The sequence below is a fragment of the Vipera ursinii genome (genome assembly GCF_947247035.1).
Source record: "Vipera ursinii genome assembly, chromosome: 2".
NCBI classification, from domain to species: domain Eukaryota; kingdom Metazoa; phylum Chordata; class Lepidosauria; order Squamata; family Viperidae; genus Vipera; species Vipera ursinii.
Window position 1 is genome coordinate 173,407,306 of NC_139513.1, and position 27,187 is coordinate 173,434,492.

The 27,187-nt window shown below is 44.0% G+C and overlaps 2 protein-coding genes across 3 annotated transcripts; one reads left to right on the forward strand and one right to left on the reverse strand.

Moving 5' to 3' along the window:
- Positions 1-324: 324 nt before the first annotated feature.
- Positions 325-17,044, forward strand: IKBKG (inhibitor of nuclear factor kappa B kinase regulatory subunit gamma). Of its 2 annotated transcripts, none has more exons than XM_083354019.1 (15): positions 325-407; positions 1,764-1,958; positions 3,253-3,452; positions 3,655-3,750; positions 4,105-4,239; positions 4,449-4,510; positions 5,399-5,455; positions 6,581-6,692; positions 6,803-6,921; positions 7,763-7,915; positions 8,030-8,126; positions 8,276-8,425; positions 12,770-12,912; positions 13,094-13,152; positions 16,417-17,044. In XM_083354019.1, exons 2-15 carry the CDS (start codon positions 1,775-1,777, stop codon positions 16,572-16,574), a joined length of 1,725 nt encoding a protein of 574 aa, XP_083210145.1. In that variant the 5' UTR covers positions 325-407; positions 1,764-1,774; the 3' UTR covers positions 16,575-17,044. The 2 variants fall into 2 exon arrangements, with proteins under 2 accessions (XP_083210145.1, XP_083210144.1); XM_083354018.1 differs by having other exon boundaries at positions 327-407; positions 4,105-4,278.
- A 209-nt stretch (positions 17,045-17,253) lies between these two features.
- On the reverse strand, positions 17,254-26,852 carry LOC310635265 (selenide, water dikinase 1-like). Its single transcript, XM_083354020.1, has 8 exons — positions 26,537-26,852; positions 24,865-24,968; positions 24,320-24,427; positions 22,412-22,566; positions 19,683-19,773; positions 19,222-19,321; positions 18,325-18,537; positions 17,254-17,977 (listed from the first exon to the last, which is right to left on the reverse strand). Exons 1-8 carry the CDS (start codon positions 26,826-26,828, stop codon positions 17,748-17,750), a joined length of 1,293 nt encoding a protein of 430 aa, XP_083210146.1. The 5' UTR covers positions 26,829-26,852; the 3' UTR covers positions 17,254-17,747.
- Positions 26,853-27,187: the final 335 nt, after the last annotated feature.

Below are 27,187 nucleotides of genomic sequence, written 5' to 3' on the forward strand. Positions count from 1 at the left end.
TCCAAATATTGTTGATAAGGTTTTGGTTTTTGTCTTTAAAAAGGGATTCGTCGCTATTTCCTGCTGCAAAAATCCGGGCGGGGGGGGGGAGAATTACTAAGAGGTACGAAAAAAGCGCTCGCTTCTTCCTTCCTCGCGGCGATGGTCCGTCCAATTCCAGCCGCGGAAGTGCTGGGACTCAGCTTCACGAATTCTTACGCCCATCAGAGCTCTCTGTACGATGTAACTATGGCCTCCCGCCTTTCTTGGCGTTACTTCCGGGCCCTCCCTAGACTCGAGACCGGCCTCTTTCGTTTTCCCGATCCGCTTTCTCTTTCTAAGATGTCACTTCCGGTAAACAAGAAAACAACTTACCAGGAAGGAAGAAACCTCAGGAGGGTGTGTGGAATCTGAAGTTCGTAGCAGAGGTGCGACTTTTTCTTTTATCCCTCTTTGGGCGGGGCTGGGCTTTGCAGGAGGGGTTGTGTTGGCAAAGGGGACCCAGGATTTCGGCTCTCCCACACCAGCTTGGTCTGAGAGCCAGGCGGGCTCCCTCGTTCGGCCCGAGGCGTTAGGCATTTGGAGAAGTTTTGCCCACTCCTGGCGCTCTCCAGATGCATTGCATTACGATTTCCATCACCGTAACCCCCCCAACTCAGATCATGCTGGCCAGATACAGTGGGAATTGTAGCCAATCAATTGAATGCTAGGATGGGTAAAAAGTATTGTAGACTCCCAAAACACCCCAGCCGGCATAAAATCCACATATCTTAAAAGTTGCCAAGGTCAAAAAACAAAAACAAAACAAAACTGTAGAGCAAGGGAAATTTGGGCATATCCTGGGGATAATAGAGCAATTTGTAAGTTGCTTATGAATCAGAGATCTAGTTTGGAACCTTCACTGCCGAGGCATTTCTGTAAAGCAACCAAGTCTGTTTTTTTACAAGGGAAACTGTTTTTTGGACACATGGAAAAGGGGTAATTGGGAGAAACAGTTTAAAAGCCGCTGGTCTAGCTTTTAGAGAGCGAGTCTTTTTAAACAGCTGTTAACCAAAGGTTTGGGGAAACTTGCACGTGGGTATAAGGGAATAACTGCTTCTTTTATGTTATAGTACTTGTAAACTACCATGTCTAATAGTGAATGATAGGACTATTTCTTTCCCACTGAGCTCATTTCATTTACTGCATTTTCATGCATTCACCTTCTAAAGAGCTTAGGGTATGCTACTAAACCCCACTCCTTTTATCATGCTATCTTCATAACAGGTTTCACACATCACAATGAATCATAATATGATTTAACCTGTTAGCTCTTGCCTGGAAGTTGACAAATAATAGTTCTGGATCTGCTGTTAGATCCTTGAGAATTTGAAGTAGATTAGCAATATTTTGGGGGTTCATTTTTTGAAAGAAAAAGCAGAATCTATTATTCCCTCCCTCACCATTCATATATAAATTATTCTGCTGAAATGGAGAAAATTTTCTTTAAAATAATCTATGAACTGGTAATCAAAACAAATTCCTTGCATAGTATTCTTTAATTATATATCCTTTTCACTAGATTCAGTTTAATGGATCTTGAGACCAGTAAAAAAGACAAAACCTCTCCACCTCTGCATACTGTAAATGAGAAATAAAGTGAAATCTGATTACTTGTTATTACTTATTATCTGATTACTTATCTCATTTTCATAAACTGAGGCAAAGGGATGTTTCCTATGTAAGTTACTGTGCATATATGTGCTTTGATCAAGGTGCTGAAGGTATCCTTCCTCTGTTCCCAGGATCTGGCTGGATGAGTATAACCCAAGGGGATTGGAGCTGTGACATGGTGCAGCCAAGTGGGTGCCCAGCTGGTGACTATGGCATGATGGGAGATGATTCCTCCCTGGGCAAAGCTGGTACCCTTCAGTTGCCAGCTGAGCTAGCAGGACATGAAGTTGTACAATATTTCCTGGCTGAGAATAGAGACCTCAAAGGTAAGGACATGTTGGAGTGACCTTCATTATCATGTTTAAATGAAAAATATCAAGGTTGATAAATTCAATATTCTCTTATTGAGTCCTGTCATTCAGTTTATATTAAGTCCCTGTCTCTTAGACATTTCCATAATGAATCAGGCAATATTTTAAGTATCAGAGAAGGTAGATGACTTGAATGGTTTAGAATCTCTGGCCTTCCCTTATGAATTATAATTCTCTACAGCTCCAGCCATCATGATTAATCATGAGGAATCCTGTGGGGGTATAATTCTGTAACTTCTAGAAGTCCTGAGATATCCAACCATTGATTAGATTCTGATTTTTGTTTTTATTTTTGCCTAAATCTAGTGAGTTGTTGTATTTAGAAAGAAATACATTTCCTTCTTTTTTTTCCACACCAGAGGCTCCAAAAGCTTTATTTGTTACCTCTCTGAATTTATATTGGACAGTTTTGTAAATTGTCTACCAGTAGTTACTTTCTGTTGATGGCTGGAAAGCTTGTTGCTCCTTTGCTTATTTCCTTTCTATACTCAGTATGGAAGAGGGGGTTCCACTGTTTTTAAATCAGGGACAGAATAAATTCAGAGCTGTCATCCCTTTCCTGCCAGCACTTTAAGTTTTGAATAGAGTGTCTTTTGGTGTGAGCTATTGGCAAACTAGTAACAAGGCCAATCACTGTATATAATTTCCTGCAAAAGAGAAGTGCTACTTATGTAATTAACACCAGATGGAAATGAATGGCTGAATTACAGGGACAAACCAGAGAAGAATGGTTCTCTTGCAACTAAACTTACTGATGGAAATTATAGAAATAAATAAATGCTGATGTTAGTGGGAGGGAATTTGACCAGTAACAGTCTAAAAGCAGTAGCTTGTAGGTATAATTTAAAAACTGTCACTGTAATAATAATCTAATATTTAGTAACGTGAATTAATCTGAAAGGAAAGAGAACTAGGACTGATAAGGAGGGTAGCATCCTGAATGGATGAGTTATATTTGATGAAATTCTAATCTGTCAAACTTTCTGGTGTTGATAGCCTTCACCTAGACATAGTTATGTGGGTGTATTTCCCTAGCTTTTTGGAATTTGGTCTGAGATGTCAGATCATGTGACAATTGGATTGAGAATTGGATTCTCATTAAGAAGAATGTACTCGTTCTGCATAGTAAAGAGGGATTTTGATGAGAAGGTGGATTTATTGTTTGGTCAGTCATTGTCCTCTAATGTAATACATAAAGTAGGTAGGACACTGATCCAGTAAATGTCCTTTGTTTGTGTTCTGTGCGTAGAAGCCATCCGACAGAGTAATCACATGCTACGAGAACGGTACCAGGAATTTGTGCAGTTCCATGCTTCCAAAATGGAGGAGAAAGAATTCATTATGAGCAAGTTTCAGGAGGCTCGGCTTGTGGTGGAAAACATGCACATGGAACGCATAGGGTTGGAAAAACAGTTGCAGCAGGCTGTTCAGGACCTGGAGCGACTAAAGGTGCAACTGGGGGCAGTTGGGGACACAGAAGGGTTAAGAGTTTGGGGTCTTCCTCTAGTTCCTCTTTCCTTTGTTCCAGTTTAAGTATCTTGCTAAAGAATAGGCCTCCTTACAATGTGTGGTGTATGTTAGCATGCGAAAAAACATTGAAGCAATCTCAAAACTATCACATACATCAAGATTTTTGTGTTTCTCTTCACAGACAGCTTCTCGACCATTTCTCTCAGAAAAAGACCCCTCTGACACACAAGAGGAGTCAGACACTGTGACTCTTACTGAGGAAGATGTACTTACTGTGGTACGTGTGCATTATCTGTCTACCAGTTCTCTAATTCAATGCCCTCCAGATATGTTGATATACAAATTCCAGCAGCTTCAACTAGCGTAGCAAATCTTGATTGAAGGTGATTGGATTGGAAATGTAGTTCAGCGCTTTTGGAAAATTTCATACAAGAGAACACTGACCTAGATGAGCAACTAGAAGTTGTAATTGATCCAAAGAAATAACATAGAAAATAGGGATTTGCAGTCTTTCTACACTTGTCTCATTCTGTAGATAGATTAAGGCTGTATCGTTTCGCCTGCTGTGGATGGCTTATACAATTTCTCATCACAAAGATGTTCCTTCTTCCCACTGTTGTTTTTATTTCAGACATCGGGGCTTCTAAAACAGAAAAAGGAAAGGCTGGAAGAGGACTGGAAAGCACTGCAAGACGCCAACCAGGCCTTACAGAAAGAAAAACTTGCCTTGGAGGCTAAGATCGCCATACTGCAACAAACAGCAAAGGTCACTGGGCCGGTAGAGGAGTTCAGAATAAAGATGAAAGTGAGATTTGGTGGCAGCAGCAGACGCTTGAGTGTATGATGGGAGAAGGGAGGACATGGGGGGGGGGGAAAGATCACATGAAGTTTAGGATAGTGGCATAAAGAGATGAGGAAAGGCAATTGGAGCTGGTAAGGCTAAACTCAGTGTGTGCCCTTCTTCTGCCTTCCTAGGAGAATGGTTGTTCATTGGAGCAGTCCCTGGAAGCAAAGTCCCTGCAGAACTCGGGAGACCAGTAAGTATCCTGAGACCTTTGCAGACTAGCCTAGATACTCATCCTAAAGTGCTTATTTGTCTGTCTTACCAGTATTGTTGATTATGAAGATTTGCGCTTTACTACTGAGGGCTTTCCAATGAATTATTTTAAATGTACAATAAAATAAAACAGTAGGGACACGGTGGCTCAGTGGGTTAAGACGCTGAGCTTGTTAATCAGATGGTCGGCAGTTTGGCAGGTCGAATCCCGAGTGCCGCGTAACAGTGAGCGCCTGTTACTCGTCCCAGCTCCTGCCAACCTAGCAGTTCGAAAGCACGTAAAAATGCAAGTAGAAAAATAGGGACCACTACGGTGGGAAGGTAACAGTGTTCCGTGCGCCTTTGGCGTCTAGTCATGCCGGCCACATGACCACGGAGACGTCCTCGGACAAGCGCTGGCTCTTCGGCTTTAAAATGGAGCTGAGCACCAGCCCCTAGAGTGGGAAACAACAAGCACGCATGTGCGGGGGACCTTTACCTTTACCTAAAATAAAACAGTATGCCCCAAACAGTAAATTTATAATAATAAATGGCGGACAAAAATAGTGATAGTGAAAATGCCTTACAGTGAATATCACCTCTCGGAGATTGTTCCAAAACAGATCTGGAAAAGACCTTTCACTCAGTAACTCTCATAGGATTGTGCAGAAATGTAGACGATGATAACAATTAGAAGTTCAGAATTTAGGTTGCTGTGCGTCCTCCATCCATTCAGTCCCTAGCATTGCAGTTTTTAACGTACACTTCAATATCTCTTCAGTATCCACAATATATTAAATATTATGTGAAATGATCAGCAGAGATGTAGCCCTCCATCATCATTCTTTCTTCTTCCTATTCTCCTTCTTCTCTTCCTCCTTCCTCACAGTGCTGGTGGGAAACAAATTGAGCAGCTGCAACAAAGGCTGAAGGAGGCTGAAGAGGAGTAAGTAGATAACGATGCATTGGTATTTTATAAGAAACACCTGTTTAAGCATGCATGCTGTTAGGACACATCAAGGACTAAAATTTCCAGATGCTTGCAAATGTGTGGCTGAGGAAAAAGCAAATACAAGTAACCCTCTCCAGAATGGCTAACACAACTGAAAGAAATGCAATGTTTTTTTGAGAAAGGAAGGTAAGGCTAGCCATGTGCCTACCGATACTCAGTTGAGAATCACAAACACTTCTTAGGCAAGGAAATTACTCCATCATTGTAGGCAGTTTGTAAGCCAATAGAAGGTTGAGTCCAAATGGCTCTGTTAGACAGCATTTACTCAACTTAGAAGAGCTTAGAAGCAAAAATGACAAAATATTTATATTACAGACCTGGGAGGGGGAGGGGGAGGGGGGGCAATTACTAAAGCTAAAGAAGTTGTCAAACAGTAAATAATGGGTATTAATTCCCAGAGGGATGTTAGGAGCTTCCCTAGATTTGAAAAGCAAGTAAACCTTTTGTCTGAATATATACTCTTTACTACTGCAAAATAGGCTTTCTTCAGCCTTACTGGAAAGAGGCTACGAATATGTTCCCATTAGAATGAGGCTTTGTCCCAGTCATACAGGAGCAGCTGAAACTATATGGGAGTTTTATGATGAAATTTGTCACCTATATTTAATTCCACTTCTAAGTAATTTCCTGAGCAGACTAGAGAAATTCTGAGTTTCATTTCTTCTTTCAGACAGTGGCATCACTTTTAAAGTTTCCAAATTGTGTTTCATAGCTCTTATGATCAGGGAACCATAGTGAAACGAGACAAATTTTCATTCAAGTAGAAACGAAGGATGGAAATTGGCAGCTCCGTCTAAATTTTACATCATTTTGTGCTATTTTGTAACAAATATGTTCTTTAATAGTTTAGCAAAGTAGCGTTATAATGAGGTAATTAGTTTTAAGTAGTTAACTTTTTAGACTTGAATACAGTACCGGTTTCTTCCTGCTCCATTTTGTTTTATTCCTAAATTTGGTATTTTTATGTATTTCTACTCCAACTCCGTAAAGCCTGTTATTCGGAAACTGGTGAAGTTCATTGGTTGAATCAGTCCCTCTTTGTTTTGTTCTACCCCCCAGGAGCTTAGCCTTTCGGCAACAGCTGGCATCCAGTTTGGAGGAGCTAGCCTGCCGGACTGCCCAGGAGCAGAAGATCCAGCAGCAGCTACAAACCTTGACCAAACAACTGGAGGTGACTGTTTTCCCAGACACACTTTTGCAAGCTGGGGAGGAAGAGTAAAACAGGAGGCTCCTCTCTAGCTTTCTGTAGGTGTATTGACTCTGGGCCTCTTCTCATTACAGCAAGTTGGGGAGGATAAGACTTTAGCAAAGGCCCAGGTGACATCTCTGCTGGGAGAACTGCTGGAGAGCCAAAGCCGCCTCGAAGCTTGTACAGAGCAAAACAAAGAGCTGGAGGAGAGGTGAGAGGCATGCAGGAGGCCTGCGTATGATGCTGTGGGCAGATAGCTGGGAGAGGCCTCTTTCTCTGCAGTGATGCAGACATTATGGAACAATGAGCTGAGGCTGCTCTGTGGGACAGGGAGGGTGACTCCCCTGCTTTTCCTCTCTAAGCAGACCTGACTTCAGACTGGCACAGCTTATGGGATAACCCTCGTGCCTTAAATCTGTTTACAATATCTTTCTGTGTCAATTTTCAAAAAAAAAAACATTGGCTGTTTGAAACCTTCCAGAGCCCTTTTGTTGATTTTGGAAGAAGAACCTCTCACTTTGAAAAACAGGCCACCATTTCTTCCTGGCCAGAAGGACAAGGCAACCTCTTCTTTCCCAGTTCTCCAGTCACTGAACAACATTTTTTTTTTTAAAAAAATTCAGCCGTGAACTGGGTATTGCTGTGAGTTTCTAGGTGATCTATCAGATCACAACAAAAATGACAAAAAATAGTGAAGAGCTGGAGATGTTTCTTTGTTGTTTTCACTCTGTTGACTTGCACTGCTGAAGAGGTAGGCAGGTTGCTTCAGGGGTGCAAGCAGCTGGGATGGAAAGCTCAGAGGGACCCCCAGTTGCATGCACATCCTCCAAAGTGACACACCTTCCATGTGAAGCCACAGAAGAGGATGATGGCCCTGAACATGATGGTGAAGACTCAGGAAGTTGTGTAGAAAACTTACTGAATCAAACCATGCTGGATCTAGTGTTGTCTTGGTGTGTACTTGCCGGGGTAGAGGTTTGAAGGGAATTCTGCTACACTGGAATTTTGGCAAGTTAGGCAGTTAGATGACCATCTGTGTGCCAACTCTACAGGGTTCGAGGGGCTGGTGAACGACTGCAGCAGCTTGAAAAGGAGGCTGAAATCCGCAACAAACAGCACGGCGTACAGGTGGATCAGTTGAGGTTGCAGGTGCAAAACCTTGAGAGTGCTCTGCGAGTGGAACGACAGGGTGCCACCGAAGAAAAGTGAGTGTGAAAGTGATACGGGCAGAGCCAATGGAAATGAGGGCATTTCTGACAGAAGTAATCAGATCAACCTGAGTCCTTTGGCAATGTTGTGAATAATCTTCTTCCATCTAGGAGAAAATTGGCCCAGGTGCAAGTGGCCTATCACCAGCTCTTCCAGGAGTATGATGCCCACATCAAAACCAGCTTGGAAACTGAGAAGCGAAGCAAGGTGGGAGACATTTGACGAATTGCAATGGAAAATCTTGATGCTGGGGATGAGTGGGAGCCAAAATACAGGAGGGGGGCAATCTTCTCTTGCCCCAGGAAAAAAAGATTTCTTTGCACATATTGTCAACGTCGTAACTGTTCCCTCCTCAGGGCTTGGATCTGCAGCTTGCTGAACTGTCTCAGCAACTGCAGCAGGCTGAGGAGGCTCTGGTAGCCAAGCAAGAGCACATTGACAAGCTGAAGGAGGAAGCTGAGCAGCACAAAAGTGTCATGGAGACTGTGCCTGTGCTCAAGGCCCAGGTGAGTATGATGTCACTGTGTTAGAGAAGAGACTGGAATTCCTACCTATTGTGAATGGTGCAGCGTGAGTAGTGGGATAACCACTATGACCTAATAGTTAAGGTGCTGGCCTAGAAAGCAGGAGACTGAAGTTCTAGTTCTGCCTTAGGCATGAAAGCCAACTGGGTGACCTCGGACCATTTACTCACTCTCAGCACAACCCACCTCAGAGGGTTGTTGTTATGGGGAAAATAGGAGGAAAGAGTATTAGGTACAGTAGGTTCGCCATCTTAAGTTACGTATAAAGTCCCACTCCTTTCCTTCGATCCTCCTGTTGGTTTTAATTATTGGACTGCCCTCTCTGGACTTGCTGACTGTATGCATCGATATTCCGATACGGACTTACTCGCCCTCAGGGGTGCCCCCCTCTCCTGGGTGCGTCCCGCCTTCTTTTCTATCCCTAGTCTCGATGAGGGGCCCAATTATTGGGACCCTGAGAGATGGCCGGGTAAGGCCAGGGGTTCTCGATATAAATTTAATAAGAGGCCCCTGGTTAATTTTTTAGTCAAATTTTTTAGGGGGTTGGGGAGGGGGGTGGGGGGTAGTGGTTGTCTGGCGGTGGGGGGTAGCCAAACAACTTTGTTGCAGGCCAGGCCTGGGTCTGACGGCGTTCGGGGGGAGCGGGTTGTGGTTACATCTGGGGCTCATGAGCGGGTCGTGGGATTACCAATTCCCACGACGGGGAAAGGCAGCAGGCGGATAGACAGGGGGCCATATCGTTACCGGGAGGGCCGTCTCCGCTGTCTACAAGCGGTGAGGCGCTCCGACCCTCTGGTTCTTCCCCGAGGTGCCGGGAGCGGGGATGTGCAGCCTCCTGAGCTCCGGCTGGTGTACCTGAATGCCAGGTCCGTGGTTAATAAAGCTCCCCTCGTTAGGGATTTAGTTGAGGGTGAGCATGCGGACCTGGCTTGCATCACGGAGACTTGGTTGGGCCCAGAGGGTGGGGTCCCTTTGGTTGACCTCTGCCCACCAGGCTTCCGGGTGCTACACCGGCCACGAGCTCAAGGTAGGGGTGGGGGAGTGGCGGTTACCATTAGGGAGACCTTATGTCCGCGGGAGACCACCGTTCCTCAGATAGTCGGGTGTGAGTCTCTCTTTATGAGATTTGGTCCTGGGGCGCAGTTGGGCTTGCTGCTGGTGTACATTTCGCCTAGTCGCACAGCGGCAGCCCTGCCCGAGCTGCTCGATATCCTCTCGGGTTTGGTGGTTGAGTTTCCCAAACTTATAGTTTTGGGAGACTTCAATCTACCATCCCTGGGAGGTTCATCTGAGCTAGCTCGGGAGTTCATGGCTTCCATGGCGGCCATGGACCTGACGCTAGTAATTTCAGAGCCAACTCATGAGGGAGGCCACACCCTTGACCTGATTTTTTTATCTAGACGGTGGTTGGATGATCTAGGTGGGGGCTCTCCATTTATTATGCCCCTGTCATGGACCGATCATCATCTCCTGCGGCTGGTCTTCCGCTTTGCCACCCCCCGCCGTGGGGGTACGGAGCCAATTAGATGGTACCGCCCCAGACGCTTAATGGATCCTGACAGATTCCAAGCGGCGCTGGGGTCCCCACCTGCCTCCACTGCTCACAGCTCGGCTGATGCCTTAGTGGAAGCCTGGGAAAGGGCAGCCGCTGAGGCACTTGACCGGGTTGTACCCTTGCGGCCCCTGACCCGGCGCAGATCCCAGCGAGCTCCATGGTTTTCCGCGGAGCTCCGGGAGATGAAGCGTCGGAAACGGGGCCTAGAGAGCTGCTGGAGGTCTAGCCGATCCGAACCCGACCGGTTGCAGTTAAGAACCTATATTAGGTCTTATCTCGCAGCGATGAGGGTGGCGAGGTGTAATTACTTCTCCACCCTCATCGCGTCCGCAGATAATCGCCCGGCCGCCTTGTTTAGGGTGACTCGCTCACTTCTTAATCAGGAGGTGAGGGAGGATCCCTTGCAAGGTCGTGCCGAGGAATTTAGTCAACATCTGTCGGATAAAATCGCTCGGATTCGGACCGGTTTGGACTCCAGCTGGGCAGAGTCAGGCGATCAGGACACGGGCGGTCTTGTCAATGTTATCTGGGAAGAGTTTGATTCTGTGACCCCTGATGAAGTGGACAGGATTATGGGGAGGCTGAGCTCCTCCACATGTTTGTTGGACCCGTGCCCTTCCTGGCTGGTTTATGCAGCTAGGGAGAGGACACGAGGCTGGCTCCAGGCGGTTATATCTGCTTCTCTGAGTGAGGGTTATTTCCCCACCGTCTTGAAGGAGGCGGTGGTGAGACCTCTCCTCAAGAAGCCTGCCCTGGACCCAGCTGTTTTGAACAACTTTCGTCCAGTCTCCAACCTTTGCTTTCTTGCGAAGGTTGTTGAGAGTGTGGTGGCGCATCAGCTCCCTCTAGTCCTGGATGAAGCGGATTATCTGGACCCCTACCAATCGGGTTTCAGGCCCGGGTACAGCACGGAGACGGCATTGGTCGCTCTGGTGAATGATCTCTGGAGGGCGCGGGATAGGGGATATTCCTCTGTCCTAGTCCTATTAGACCTCTCAGCGGCTTTCGATACCATCGACCATGGTATCTTGCTGCGGCGTCTCAGGGGATTGGGAGTGGGAGGCACAGTTCTTCAGTGGTTCTCCTCCTATCTCCTGGGACGCTCGCAGTCGGTGTTGGCAGGGGGGCAGAGATCGGCCCCTAGGTCTCTCGTTTGTGGAGTTCCTCAGGGGTCGGTTCTCTCGCCTCTCCTGTTCAACATCTATATGAAACCGCTGGGTGAGATCATTCGTGGTTTTGGAGTTGGGTATCATCAGTATGCCGATGATACCCAACTTTTCTTTTCGACCCCAAACCACCCCAGTGATGCCCTCGCCGTGATGTCCCGTTGCCTGGAGGCGGTTCGGGTCTGGATGGGGAGGAACAGACTTCAACTCAACCCTGACAAGACTGAGTGGCTGTGCATTCCGGCATCCCGGGACATTCAAAATGTTCCATCTCTTTCTATGGGGGGTGAGCTCTTACCCCCCCGTGGATAGGGCTCGCAACTTGGGAGTCCTCCTAGATTCACGGCTTACCCTGGAAGATCATATAGTGGCCGTGACTAGGGGGGCTTTCGCCCAGGTTCGCCTGGTGCGCCAGTTGCGGCCCTATCTGAACCGGGATGCCCTGTGTACGGTCACTCATGCGCTCGTGACCTCTCGCCTTGACTACTGTAATGCTCTCTACATGGGGCTTCCCTTGAAGACCACTCGGAGGCTCCAACTGGTACAGAATGCGGCCGCGAGAGTTGTCTTGGGAGTTTCCCGGTACTCCCATGTTACACCTTTGCTCCGCGAGCTGCATTGGTTACCAGTTGTCTTTCGGGTGAGGTTCAAGGTGTTGGTTACGATCTTTAAGTCCCTACATGGCATGGGTCCGGGATACCTCAGGGACCACCTGCTGCCGGCATCGATTCCCCTCCGCCCTGTGCGTTCCCACAGAGAGGGCCTCCTCAGGGTGCTGCCAGTCAGGGAATGCCGACTGGTGGCCCCCAGGGGGAGGGCCTTCTCTGTGGGCGCTCCGGCATTATGGAATCAACTGCCGGTGGAGCTCCGGATGGCACCAGACCTCCGAACTTTCCGTCGGGGCCTGAAGACCCACCTGTTTGAAATAGCTGGTCTGGCCTGATGGGGGATTATGGGTTTTTAATTGTTTTTTAAATTTGTATTATTGTTTTAATTGGGCATGGGTTTAATCTTTTTTTTAATTTTTGTATTGTCTTTTTTATATATGCCCTGTGAACCGCCCTGAGTCCCTACCAAGGAGAAGGGCGGTATATAAATCAAATAAACTATAAACTATAAACTATAAAGTGCAGGTTCGCATCCCACCAGGCTCAAGGTTGACTCAGCCTTCCATCCTTCCGAGGTAGGTAAAATGAGGACCCAGATTGTTGGGGGCAGTTAAGCTGACTTTGTAATAATGCCGCTTGGGGTGTGTGTGAAAGCCCTAATAAGCAGGCATATACATAGAATGAAGGCTACTGCTAAGCTTGTAAGCCGCCCTGAGTCTTCGGAGAAGGGCGGGATATAAATGGAATTAAAATAAAAAAATAAAGTAATAAAGGTGGGATAAAAGCCAAGTACATAACGATAACAATAGCATTTAGGCTTATCTACCACTCCATAGTGCTTTACAGCATATTGCCCCCAGCCATCGGGGTCCTCCTTTTACCAACCTCAGATGGATGGAAGGCTGAGTCAACCTTGAGCCCGTCAGGAGTGGGAGTTCTAATCACTGTGCCACCAGGAGTGATTAGTGCCACCAGGAACGTCATCTTTTTCATTCAGGCTGACATCTACAAGACAGATTTCCTGGCAGAGCGCCAGGCACGTGAAAAGCTACACGAACAACGAGAGACCCTGCTGGAGCAGGTTGCCCAGTTGCAAAGGGAAAATGAGAAGCTGAAAGCCGACTCTGAAGGGGTCAGCCGGTGAGTAGGTTGGAGAATGGAAAGAAACCCTTCAGCATCTGGAATAGAGCCACTTTCCTACCCCGGCTCATGTTGAATTTCTACAATATTTGGTTGGAGCCTGTAGTCAGAGGCAATGCAGTCGTTATTCTTCTAGCATTTCCTAGAGAAAAACCATTCTGGTGCTTTCTTGTCTATCTAGGGCTCTGATGGAAGAGATGAGGAATCGCCATTCAGAAATGCGTCCGCCTCCTCAGCCGAGTAAGTGCTGGCACTTGTTTATTTTGCAACAATTTCCACTGATTTCAGAGGCTGGCCTAACTGTAAAGCAGGATTTTAAAAAAATGCTTTGGAGAGCACGTTGGCAGTGAAGATGCAGCACTTGGCCACAACTCTTTTTTAATCAAATGCAGGGTCAGGTAGGACCGTAGAAGGCAACATAAACCCCAAGACAGCTGCTGTTGCTCCTGGGAGTCATATGTAAGAAAGGATTTAAGGGCTGTATGACCATTCCTACAGAAAGATCAACCTGGTAGGATTGGAGGATTTAGATTTGTTTATTTCAGCAAGGATGTATGTCTTTCACTTCACAGTGTAGGTAAAATGACATTTGAGCATAGGAAATGGATGCTCTTGAGCAGGGCTTTTTTTCTCATAGAACGCTCAGAACGGAGTTCCGGCACCTTTTTTGGATGGAACCTTGTAGGGTAGGCAAGGTGGGTTGTATGACATGTGTGAGTTCCGGCACCTTTTTCTTTTACAAAAAAAGCACTGCTCTTGAGAATAAAACAAGGCTGATCTTTGGGGAGTATATTGGAGCTGTGTATTTCATCTTTTTACTGTTATATGAAGTAATTAATCTTATCTGTGAGTTTGAGTTTGCCCTCCACCCATTATTTAATTTAATTTAATTTAATAACATTTATATACCGCCCTTCTCCCTGAGGACTCAGGGCGGTTCACAGGGCAGAATAAAATAGCAAATACAAACATTAAAAAAAGATTAAGTTAAAAACAATGGAAATACAGCGCTAAAAACCCCAAGAAAAATTAAAAGACCAAAGATAAAACAACCCCAGCAATCCCCATCAGGCTAGGCCAGCTTGTACAAACAGAAATGTCTTAAGATCGCGGCGAAAGGAGCGAAGATCGGGCGCCATCCGGAGCTCTACCGGTAGCTGATTCCACAGCTCCGGAGCGCCCACAGAGAAGGCTCTCCCCCTGGGGGCCACCAATCGACATTCTCTGATCGGTGGCACCCTGAGGAGGCCCTCTCTGTGGGAACGCACAGGGCGCAGGGAGCTTGATGCCGGCAGCAGATGTTCCCTGAGGTACTCCGGCCCCATGCCATGGAGTGCTTTGAACACCGTTACCAGTACCTTGAATCTCACCCGGAAGACAACTGGCAACCAATGCAGCTCACGGAGCAGAGGTGTAACGTGGGAGTATCGGGAGACTCCCAACACCACTCTCGCGGCTGCATTCTGTACCAGTTGGAGCTTCCGGGTGGTCCTCAAGGGCAGCCCCATGTAGAGAGCGTTGCAGTAGTCCAGACGAGAGGACACGAGCGCATGAGTGACCGTGCATAGATCATCCCGGCTAAGATAGGGCCGCAACTGACGCACCAGGCGAACCTGTGCGAAGGCCCCCCTAGTCACAGCTCCTATATTGTCTTCCAAGGTGAGCCGTGAATCTAGGAGGACCCCCAAGTTGCGAGCCCTATCTACGGGGGGTAATAGTTCACCCCCCATAGCCAGAGGTGGAATATATCAATGAAATACTTTTTCTCTTCAATTTAAAGGTCCAAATCTATTGTCATACTTTGTAGGTAAATCAAGTTAAATTTCCGGAAAAATTGGGCACTATTTCAGTAGTTTGAGGGCATATGGCAAATATAAAATGGAAGAGATTCAGGCTGGGGCTTACTGCTGGAAAATCTTTTGCTGGTTAGGTTTGCAACAAGAGTTATTCTAAGCTAGTTCAATTTTATTTTTGCCACTTGCTCTGATGTACATGAAAATAGCAACTATCTTGGAGAAGCTCTTGCTTTCATTGGAAGCAAAATAAATAAAATGGAAAAATGGAAGCTTCTGCAGCTAAATTGCAGCAGTGTTTTCAGCACTGAAACGTATTGCTGTTTCTTTTCTTTCCTTTGCAACTGGATTTCAATCTTCTTGCAATAGCACTGTTTATGTGACTATATCAGTACCCGAGACTCTGGTAGCTTCATTTTTAATTCTTTTCCTGATTTATAGCATGTGATTTGCTTTCAATTTTTGCCATAGACAATATTTTCATTGAGGTATTTTATTTTTTTTGTAATTGGCACTTTGGAACTTAACATACAGTATGTGGGAATTGAGGCATAATTCATTTCCATATATAGAATTTCACATCATTTGTTCACTGGGGAACACTCTTCAGTGTTACACGAAGGATGTATCTTTCTAATAATTTGATATCACCACAGACTTTGTTAGGTTACTATTGACAGTGTGGTGCTCCTATGCACCCACCTCCTTTAGTATTTTAAAGATTTTATCTTTTGCAGAGAAGTACTTGCCTTCATCATTATCTTTGTTTCAAAGAATACCTTTGGGCCTCACTGGTAATGTTGGGGGGGGAGGGAAAATGTTGCATGCAACGCTTGTGGGCAGCTTTGGAAGTGTGTGGTGCTATCCTGAAAGAAACAGAACAGTGTAGCAATATTATAGTCACATCCATTTTACAAGCTTAAGGTCTCCCCAAGAACAGTAACAAAGTAATATTTGTGCTCCAGTTAGGTACTTGGGGGAACCATTTGTTTTTCTTAAGTATTTTCTTAAGTATTAACTAAACATTTAGACCAGCTTTTGCTTGCTGTTATTTAATCACATACCTAAGCTGGGCTGTCCACTTCTCTTATGTCTACATTTATACTAGATGGAGCCTTTCATGGTATTTCCTCAAAGTCCTCTTATGCTGACCGTTGAATCAGTATAAAACTCAGACAAATCTGGAGAGGATAAGCCTGGACAGGGAACAGGTTGTTCCTAATACTCTATTAGCACAATTTTATTCTACTACACAGATCATAAATCTTTTTGCATCCCCTCAAAATGTTAATGTTGAATGCTCTGGAATCTGCTGGGTTTTCTCTGTACTTAGCAATCCGTTTTTTTTTCCTAGTGGAAAGTACAATAGCCTGTAATTTTCTCAACCTTTTAAAATAATTTGTTTTCTTCTCTGCAAAGTAGTTTTTTGCACATTTATTAACTGTTGCTAGCTGCTTAATAAAGTCCAGTGGATTTTTTTTGTCAGAAAACCTTTCCATAGAAGGGATACATAAAAAGTACATTTCTCTATCATTACAGCAAGGTATATTGTAATCTTTGGACTGTTAGATCACTGCTTCCATTGATTCATTTTTCTTGTATTTACCAGATAATTCTCTTCATAATTCACTGAATACTGCCATCACAGTTACAGACGGAGTGCTTATACAGTATGCACAATTTGCTAACTTACTTTTCCTTCCCTTTCCAGCTTTCATGATGGGCACTGCTCCATTCCATCCCCAGCTTGTAACAGGGCGAAGACAAAATGTTCTAGAAGAACAGCCTATCCATTATTGTCCCAAATGCCAGTATAAAGCTCCAGACATGGACACCCTACAGATCCATGTCATGGATTGTATTCAGTAACAGTGAAGAAGAAGAAGGGGAAGCTCCAGGCTGATGTACATTTGCATTGCTTTAAACAGAACCAGCAGTTCAGCTGCCAATCCTGGAGCAAAAAGCGTGGACTGTTTACTTCCTACTCCCTGTATGTCATTAACTTTTTTCCTCTTATAATAATGGCTGAGCCTGCTGCTGACCTTGTTTCGGGCCTGGCTATTAGAGCCATGGGGAAAAGGGTTGACCTATTCTAGGTTTGTGCAAAGCAATCTTTTCAAGTGGTTTTGATTCACTGTGTGTCAGGGATACTAAGGATTAGGTCATTCCCTCAGAGTAACAAATCACATGCCTATTAATCTATCAGTAATTCATTTCATGGACAATGAAAAAAAATCTCTCCTTCCCTATAAAGACTACTGCTCCTCTCTTTACCCCACATCCCAGTAAGATTTTAAATGCCTTAAACAGTTCCTCAATTAAGCTATAATGAGGTAATTTATGAAATAAAAAGGATCGAGGGTTTTTTTTTCCTTCTGCTTTCTAAGAGGGCTTTCAAATGAAATTGCTTGCAACCAATCTTTAGGCTGAAAAGGCACTGTATAACACTTTTACCTTAAGTCAATTAAAGCAACAGTTAAGATAAGCAGTGATTTTCCTACTTACATCAGGCACCTCCCTTCCAAGTCAATAACGTGTTAGCACTCCATCCTTTAAAAATCAACTTTTTATTAACTCAATCACCCATAATTTACAACCAAAGCAACAATCCATGAAGCTGAGCTTGGCACTGCTCTTCTAGGATTCTTCCGCTACTCCAAGACCTTGTAGGATTTTCAGGGAGATGCTTCATGAAGAGAAGAGAGACCTCTAAACTCAGCCAGATGGCTTTTTCAATCACCCACCCTGCTTTTGGATCAGCTGCTCAGACTGACCAAAAGTTGGGAGACCTCAATAGGAAGAATTATTCCAATAAATAATTTGATTTACCATATTCTCCATATCACCCATGCTAGCAATTTACCTGCTTGCAGGAAATGACTTAAAAACTAATCTCAGATAGCAGGGAGGAATCGGCCATCAACCAATAAGGTCTGGGCAATTTGTGCTCTAGAAACCTAAGACGGTATGCTGACCCAGGACTTCAGAGTGCTGCCCTTTTCAACTGCAGAGCTGACAGTGGGGAGAAATCATTTTCCCTTCTCATGAGGTAACTTCAGGGCTCGCACTGGAATTGTTATCCTGAGGGGAAGCACTAGCTCCCCGTGGGGTGACTTCAATAATACGAGGTTTATCAATGATGCGAGCTGTCTGGTTGCCCTTCTCCACAATGCCAATGATCCAGGCTTGGTGTCCTTCTCCATATTTAGGTGACTTTATTTCAGCACAGAAGCGGGCAGCTTGCTCCCGGGGTAGACAAATCAGCAGTCCCCCTTGTAACAGAAAGGCAGCAAATTATAATCACACACACACACCCTTGCCCATCCCTCCATAAGTACAGTAGATTAACCTAAACTCTTGCTGTCCACTAAAGTAATGCTGCACAAGACAGATATGATTTCACAGAGTCCATTTTTTCCACACAAAATCCATAACTAATTACCCCAACTTTGTTTCGTTTTCATTTCAGCAGTTGTGGGAGGAAATGGGGAAATGAAGTAATTCTGTTAAATGTTTGGGAATCTGCAATTGTTGCTGATCTACTACAAGTCATTTAGAGATGTTCCACAGAATCCAGGTCTACATTTTGCTTGTTCCTTGCCTGGTTTATCCAACTTACCAGAAGTCTCTGGAGAAGTCCCTTGGAGAAGCCTGGACCTGTTGCCACATGCTTTGCTAATAGCAGCCATCTTGGCAATGATGGGTAGATTATGAATGACAAATGATACTTCGCTGCGCTGCTGCTTGGCCAAATTCTGTGCATGGCCCAGAATCCCAAATCCTGTAATGTCTGTGGCAGCATGGGCATTGAAAGTATGCATCAAACTGGCAGCTGAAGAGCAGGTACAAATGTGGCAAATGTGACAACAAAATAGCAGTTAAACCTACATACAACAGCTTATCCAACTAAAACAGCAAGAATCAATCATTTATTATCTAGTGCTTATTTTTAAAAGGAAGCATCTGGAGTTGGTGGCAACAATATATGCCCAGAGGGATACACCCTTTAATTCACATAAAAGGTGAATTTACAGCTGCCCATTATATATCAGGAAGCTCCAATAAAAACAATTTTGTACATGTCTAGCTATTCTACCTCTGATTGCATATTTAATTAATTGCTGCTCAATTATTTTAATTTTGCCTCTCTAGGCCAATGAACTGTAATTTTACAATCCTAGAAATGTTGCCAATCATGTGGCAAAAACCTTACAATCATTTCAGTTTTGTTTAGTTTTTTGCAAGTTAGTACCAATCATGCTCAAAATATCTTGCCATAATACATTAAGTACTTTAATGTCATGTTTTTAACTGTTTTCCTAAATAGGTTTTTGTAGGGAGATACGGTTGAATGCTATCTGTAAAAAATAAAAATAGCTCTTATATTATAGATTGTCTGACCATACTCTATGCACTTCTTTAAAGAACAGGGGTAAAATGTTTAAATACTTGGAAAGCCAAGGCAGCCTTGTGCTGCAAACTGAGTAAAGGTCCAAACCAATATTTAGGCCCCTACCTGTTCTGTTCAGCATGGCCATACTAAACATGGCTTCCTGGTAGGCCAATTCCACATCTTCTTTGGAGACCACCAGCTTAATCTTATTCCACCGCTCTGGCTGGAAGAATAATACAAACATGTGAAATGGCTCTAAGGTTTCACTCTTCCCTAGCAGAAGAATGAATATCTGCCAGTTTTCATCACGATATCAATCAAGGCTCCTTCGCTCTTTGATATAAAGGAACTTAGTTGGGACAAAAACAACAATTTCCCCTGCTTATTTACCACCTTCATATCCAGTAAATGATAGATTCTGGATGGGAATACAGTATTCTAAAGTCACCTTTCTACTTGGAGCCTATTTTCAGAAAGTGTTTTGCACTTTTTCATGTGTGTATGGGAGTGGGGTTAATTTCCTCTCTATTGGTGTACATAAACACAAAGAGATATGACCATCTCCCCATGGATAAAATACTTACATTATCTAACCACTGGTGAGCACTTACAGCCACTTGAGTACCCAGAGGCTTGGTAAGCACAAGGACGTCTCCAGGAACTGCACTGTCTGGCCTAGAATCAAAAGAATAAGAATCCGTCTTGCCTTATTATTTTCTGTCTTAATAGGATAATTTACAGCCCAAAGCTTATTTATTTTACACTGAATCACAAAAAAATACAAGTTCAACTAAAAGAAAAAGAAAATACAGTAGTCCTCCGTGACAACAATTGGGACTGGAAACTTCACTAACACGGTTACAAGGCATGGCATCACGTCTCCCTGGACTTAGGATAGCAGTTCCAGTTGCCTGTCATATGACCCCAGGACACTTCAACCATCATAAATACGAGCCAGTTGCCGAGCACCCGAATTTTGATCACGTGACCACGGGGATGCTGCAACAGTTGTGTGAAAACATCCACCAAGTCACTTTTTCAGTCCTGTAATAACTTCAAACAGTCACTAAATGAACAGTTGTAAGTCTAGGACTACCTGTACCCACAGTAATAATAAGAAAATACAATACGGCATTCTATTGATTTAGCTTTGGGAATGAGGAAATTGGGTTTTAAATTCCTCTCGTAACTAACCTCCACAGTTGGTGCTTCAAAAATCCCTAACCTTGGAGAATGCTAAAAGGGACATTCCCAGAATTGATCAAGCTTCTTCATATCTTTAAAGGTAAGGTAAAGGTTCCCCCGCATGTGCGTGCTAGTCGTTTCCGACTCTAGGGGCCGGTGCTCATCTCCGTTTCAAAGCCGAAGAGCCAGCGCTTGTCCAAGGACGTCTCCGTGGTCATGTGGCCGGCATGACTAGACGCCAAAGGCGCACGGAACGCTGTTACCTTCCCACCGTAGTGGTCCCTATTTTTCTACTTGCATTTTTCCGTGCTTTCGAACTGCTAGGTTGGCAGAAGCTGGGACGAGTAACAGGCGCTCACTCTGTTACGCAGCACTCGGGATTCGACCCGGCAAACTGCCGACCTTCTGATCAACAAGCTCAGCGTCCTAACCCACTGAGCCACCGCGTCCCTTCTTCATATCTTTAGGAATAACCAAAGATTATCCAACAAACAGGAGAAAAATATCCTAATCACCTTCCTGCATGAACAGATTAGAAATCTGCTGTAATGTATTTTATTGAGACAAACTGTAGGTGGGTCTAAATAATTTGTGAAACTTTCCTGGATGATTCTGAGAAGGCTGGGTGTAACCTGTTTTGGCCTGGAATGATCTATAAACTGACCCATATGTAAAACTGATTCATATCTCAACATGCATTTAATGCCATGTACGAATCCAGATACTGTTGGCAAAAAGCTCTGTGCTACCTTCAGCATCACATAATAGGCTTATCATTGCTTGCTTGCTGTGTATCATCAGAATTACTACTAGCCTTTTTCTGCTTGAATTCTAACCATTTCTCAGTCTCCTGAAGATCCTTGACACCCATTTTTAGAACCTTCCATACTTAATCTGAAAGCACCTTCAACAGATGAAGACAGAGATAACTAGGCAAATGCATTTTATACCAGCACAATCTCAGCATAAGATATAAACCCTCTGAATTAGCATTCTCCAAGTTTAAGGTGATTCTAAATATTGTTTAGAATATTGATTCTAAATTGTATAGATAGTCCTCGCTTACCGGTTGCCTTGTCTAGCAACTGTTTGATGTTATGATAGTTGAAAAAAAACACCAGTTTGCAACCAATCCTCACATTGATGACCGCACAGTATCTTCTGGTCACATGACTGCAACTGATGCACATTTATAATCATTGCAATGCAAATGGTCCTGTGATCACCACTGACAGGCTTCATAATCGGCTTCCAACAAATAGAATCAATGTGGAACACGGAAGTGAAATCACAAGCTGTGGTCATATAATGTCTTGGTTAATGATGGAAGCTGAAGGGCGTTTGTAAGTCCAATGATGTCACATGATGTTTCACTTAGTGATTTCAGAGCTTAGCAATGGAGCTGCTGGCTCCAGCTGTGGTTGTTAAGCAGACTATCTGTAGTCTCAAGAATATTCCGCTTTTCCCCTAGATCTGAGATTTGGAGAAAGTGCATTTCTCTGTTTATGTCCAGAATATTCCAAACCATCTTCACTCTGGAATATGTAGCTCTGGAAATGGAAGACACCAGCTCCCCACAAGATGTATTGGCCTATTTCATTGGAAAAATGAAATTTCCAAGAAATACTGGAGAATTATGAAAATAAGCATGTTTTTTCCATCTCTAGCTCTGATTCACATATCAAGGAAGTAAAACCTTGCAGGAATTTGAGAGGAAATGGATGTTACAAATAATTCACAAGGAAATTCCCATTCTGATAAATGCCATCTTCTCAACTTAAGCATCACTGGAGTCTCATTTTGTACATGATTTGGTGTCCCACACAATAGAACAAATACAAATATAGTTTAGCTTCAAATCAAATATTTACTTGCTTTGACTTCTACTCAACTTTATCTAATTCTCTTAAAATAATTCTGTAACTTAAGTTTATTAAATTGCATACAAAACATCCTTAGATCAATTTACTAATCACTTTCCTAAAGTTTGGACTCAATTACTCAATAACAAGAATTCTCATAGCAATTACAGACAAATGCAGCATATTGGCCTCATCTATACACAAATCTGAAGTGCTGTACTCTACTTTTTCAAATTCCCACTTGCTAATAAGAGTTCAATACTCACAGAATAAATTCATTGGGCTGACAAACAACTGTTGCAACCCCACCAACAATGATCCAAGGATTCAAGACAGTCTGCCCGCCAGTTACTGAAGTGCCACCATCCTCTGCTGCATCCCGGAAGCCTTTGATTATCAGAGGCATGATTTTTTCCCGCTCCTGGGAGACATGCGCAAGGAAGAATTTAAGAACCATTTGTAACCAACAGACCAGCAGCATCTGCTACTGGATCCAATTAAGTGGGGTGTAAGGATTGACAATGGAATCTTCTGCACTGAAATTATAACGGGAAATTTTCTTGTACCATTTGTAACTTATGTTGGTAATGTAAACTGCTAAAAATCTGTGGGAACTAAGCAGCACAGAAGTCAAATAAAAACAACTAAGTCGCAGTTTTGGTTAATTATGCTACTGTAGGTGAATGAAATTGTCTATTCAGTGAAACTTATTTAAACAAATGACTTAGCATATTGTGAAACAAAACTGCTTGTAATTAGATTCATATGCCTAATAGAACAGAGCTGGAAGGGACCTTAAAGCCTACTAGTCCAACCACCCCGCTGAAGCAGGAGAACCTATACCATCTCAGACAAGTGACTGTCCAGTCTCTTCTTAAAAACCTCCAGGGATGGAGTGCCCACAATTTATAAAGGCAAGCTGTTCCACTGGTTAATTGTCCTCACTGTTAGGAACTTTCTCCTTAATTCCAGGTTGCTTCTCTCTTTGATCAGTTTCCAACCATTGTTTCTCATCCTTCCCTCTGGTGCTTTGGAGAATAATTTGATCCCCTTCTTTGTGGCAGCCTCTCAAATACTGGAATACTGCTATCATGTCATCCCTATTTCTTCTTTTCTTTAGACTAGCCAAACCTAAGTATTCCAAATGTGGTCTCACTAGGGTTTTATAAAGCGGTACTAATACTGCACGTGATCTTGATTCTATGCCTCTGTTTATGCAACCCAGGGTTGTATTAGCTTTTTTGGCGGTGGCTGCACATTGCTGACTCATAGTCAACTGATCGTCCACTAGAGTCCAAGGTCCCTCTCACAGTTACTGTTTTTCAGCCAGGTCTCACTTAATCTGTACCTATATCTTTGATTTTTCCTGCCTAAATGTAAAACTTTACTTTTCTCCACATTAAAACTCATTTTGTTGGATAGGGCCCATTTTTCCTATTTGTCAAGATCTTTTTGAATCCTGAGCTTGTCTTCTGGGGTGCTGGCTTTTCCTGTTAGTTTAGTGTCATCTGCAAATTTGATGAATTCCCCTTCTATTCCCTCATCTAAATCATTGATGAAGACATTGAAGAGTACTGGGCCTAAGACGGAGCCTTGTGGTACCCCACTGCTTACTTCTCTCCATGTGGATGTAGTAACACTGAGTAGTACTCGTTGAGTACAATTTGTCAGCCAGCTACAAATTCATCTGGTGGTGATGTTGTCTATTCCACCTTTTTCTAGCTTACCAAGCAGTAGACTGTGGTCTACTTTGTTGAGTGTCATACTGAAATCTAAGTATACTATGTCCACAGTGTTTCGCTATCTACTAATTTGGTCACTTTATCAAAGAATGAAACAAGATTGGTTTGGCATGATCTGTTATTACTTTTCTGAATTGTGAATGATGAAAATAACTAATGATTTTTTCTAAAAAAAACCTGTTTAATTCCACTTTTTGATTCAAAAAAATTCAATGTGTAGGAACATAACTCAGTACTACCCTGACCCTAGAAACAACAGATTAGAAACAGGCTAAAACTCATTGTTTGCTTTTTCATTCAAGGGCTAGACTTCCTGGTTTGCACATTTTAAGACAAAAATCACTGAATTGTATTATAACTTGAGTTGTTGCACTGAAGTCAACCAGAATAAAAAAATATTCAAATTAGTTTAAGAAATAAAATGTTTCTCACCTCCTCAGTCATTTTCTGGCTTATGCTCAGCAGCATAAGCATGTTGTCACATTCTGTGATACCCATGGCATAAAGGTCACTCAGCACATTAGCACAAGCAATGCGGCCCTGAAATAGGATAAAGAAACAACTAGAACCAAGCAAGAAAGGCAAGGCAACTACCAGGATGACTCACACCCTGGACGGTATCTCTTTACTGTCCTACCATCCGGTAGGAGATATAGGAATATAGCCAGCCGTACCAACAGGCTGAAAAATAGCTTTTATCCGTGGGCTGTTAGGCTTTTAAATGGGACACAATCTTATGCAGAATTGACTTGGGAGGCCGGTGTGTGGTGTAGTTGGTTCACATAGGGTGGTGGGATGGAGGGTTTGTTGTCACTGTGTGTTGGGGGGAGAGAGCAGGGGGGGGAGGCTCAGCTAATCTCAATGTACACATGTTGTACTTTGACAATAAAGGTTTATTTATTTATTTATATTACAATCAGCCCGATCCTTTCTAAATTGACCAATACTTCCTCCACCTCACCAGCATGCCAACTCACCATCATATAAGGGTCTTCTACTAGTGGGTAAAAAAAGTCTGTAGTCTGCACCAGAGATAGCCCCCCATGCCTCAAAGGAATCACACAAGAGTCCATTCCAATGCCTGTAGAGAAGAGGAACCACACCATTTTTGAACCTTTAGAATTATTTCCAATTCAAGCAATTACTTGGAAGTTTATAATCTGTATCTTCATTTTCAGTACTTATGCAATAAAATAGGGAATGTCATGAGGCGATGTCTAGGTTACAGAATGGACAGCAAGCAAATTTTTTATTTTTATTTTAATTCCATTTATATCCCGCCCTTCTCCAAAGACTCAGGGCGGCTTACAAGCTTAGCAGTAGCCTTCATTCTATGTATATGCCTGCTTATTAGGGCTTTCACACACACCCCAGCGGCATTATTACAAAGTCAGCTTAATTGCCCCCAACAATCTGGGTCCTCATTGGGGATGTTAACTTCCCTCCGCCCAGTACGCTCCCACAGAGAGGGCCTCCTCAGGGTGCCACCGGTCAAAGAATGCCGACTGGTGGCCCCCAGGGGGAGGGCGTTCTCTGTGGGCGCGCCAGATTTATGGAACCATCTTCCGGTCGAGCTCCGGATGGCGCCCGATCACCGCTCCTTCCGGCGCGATCTTAAAACCCATCTTTTTGAACAAGCTGGCCTGGCCTGATGGGACGGGGTTGGATTTTATAAATTGATCTTAACGTTTAATCTGTATTAATTTATTACGGGCATTGTTGTTTAATTACTTTTTAATAATTTTTAATTTTTGTATCTTGTTTTTATTACGTATTGCCCTGTTCACCGCCCTGAGTCCTTCGGGAGAAGGACGGTATACAAATTAAATTAATAATAATAATAATAATAATAATAATAATAATAATAATAATAATAATAATAATAATAATAAATGGGGTTAACATTTCGTAAGCTCAAGTAGGAGCTAAAGTTAAAACACGATCCCAAAGTCCAACAGCAAATCATTTCTGCAACAGTGAATTGTCCACCAAGGGTCCAACACTTTGGACAAAGTTCAAATCGAGGGAGATTTTTTATTTAACAGAACGTGACATGTTATCCACGGGTAAAGCTTATTTGGGAGCAGAAACGACAACCGAAGGCATGTAGTTTTTAAGGTCACTTCAGAGGTTATGCAAAATGAAAAAGTTTTAAACAGCGTACCCCATTCGATCTGTAGCTCAGACGTTACCACTACCACTCATCATTCACCACCACCAGTTTTGAAACATTTTTATTTTATTTTTTTTTATTTTAATCCCATTTATATCCCGCCCTTCTCCGAAGACTCAGGGCAGCTTACAATTTAAAGCACAAATCAATGTGCTTAGCAATAGCCTTCATTCTATGTATATGCCTGCTTATTAGGGCTTTCGGGGGCCACAAGTGGCATTATTACAAAGTCAGCTTATTGCCCCCAACAATCTGGGTCCTCATTTTACCTACCTCGGAAGGATGGAAGGCTGAGTCAACCTTGAGCCTGGTGGGACTCGAACCTGCACTAATTGCAGGCAGCTGGGGTTACTTAAGGAGGCATCAGCCCACTGCTCCACCAAGGCTCCATATCATATCATATCATATCATCCCCGCGTGGTAGCACATAAAGGCCACCATTCGACGCTTCCACCCGCCCACCCGCCCAGCCTTACCCAGGGTGGGAGGAGGATTCCCGGCAGCCTCCGTCTCCCCGGCCCCGGCCAACCCAGCATGGGAAGTGCCAAGTCCCTCCAGGAGTTTGAGCAGCGTCTCCTGGGGGACTTTGCAGCCTCAGCCGCGCAGCTCCCCGTAGCTGGTGAGCCTCCAGTCCGGGCTCAGACCCAGCGTCTCAGGCTCAAATGGCCGGTAACCGGGCGGCCCGGGCGGCAGGGCGGCGGGGCTTGGAGCGGTGGCTGCCGCCAACGATGGGAGGGTGGCAGACGGAGAACCGGTCACCGCCGTCATGATGGCTCCCCAGCAGAAGCTCCTTTCCCCGCGAGAACTGGGCGGAAAAAAACGTTCGCCGAGCTACGCTCGGGGAGGGCGGAGTAAGGGTGGGCACGCGTTCCGCCTTCGCCCGCCCGCGGCTTATTCTCCAGCAATGCCAAGGAAAAATCTCGCGAGACTTTGGGGGGCGACGCTTTCGGAAGTTCATATTTAAACTGTGTAAAGAGGGATATATCGTGGAAGGGAAGCGTTCCAGGCAATGAATTAAAGTTTGCTTATTTTTTCCCCTTAAACCAGGGGTCTTCAAACTTGGCCCTTTTATGACTTGTGGACTTCAACTCCCAGAATTCCTCAGCCAGCAAAGCTTGAAGACCCCT

What these genes read in the sequence shown, in the direction of transcription:
- IKBKG (XM_083354018.1), top strand. Translation starts at nt 1,775, where the DNA reads ATGAGTATAACCCAAGGGGATTGGAGCTGTGACATGGTGCAGCCAAGT. An exon ending in CTGAAGGAGGCTGAAGAGGA is followed by an intron (nt 5,456 to 6,580) that starts GTAAGTAGATAA and finishes TCTACCCCCCAG; the next exon opens with GAGCTTAGCCTTTCGGCAAC. An exon ending in CAGGGTGCCACCGAAGAAAA is followed by an intron (nt 7,916 to 8,029) that starts GTGAGTGTGAAA and finishes TCTTCCATCTAG; the next exon opens with GAGAAAATTGGCCCAGGTGC.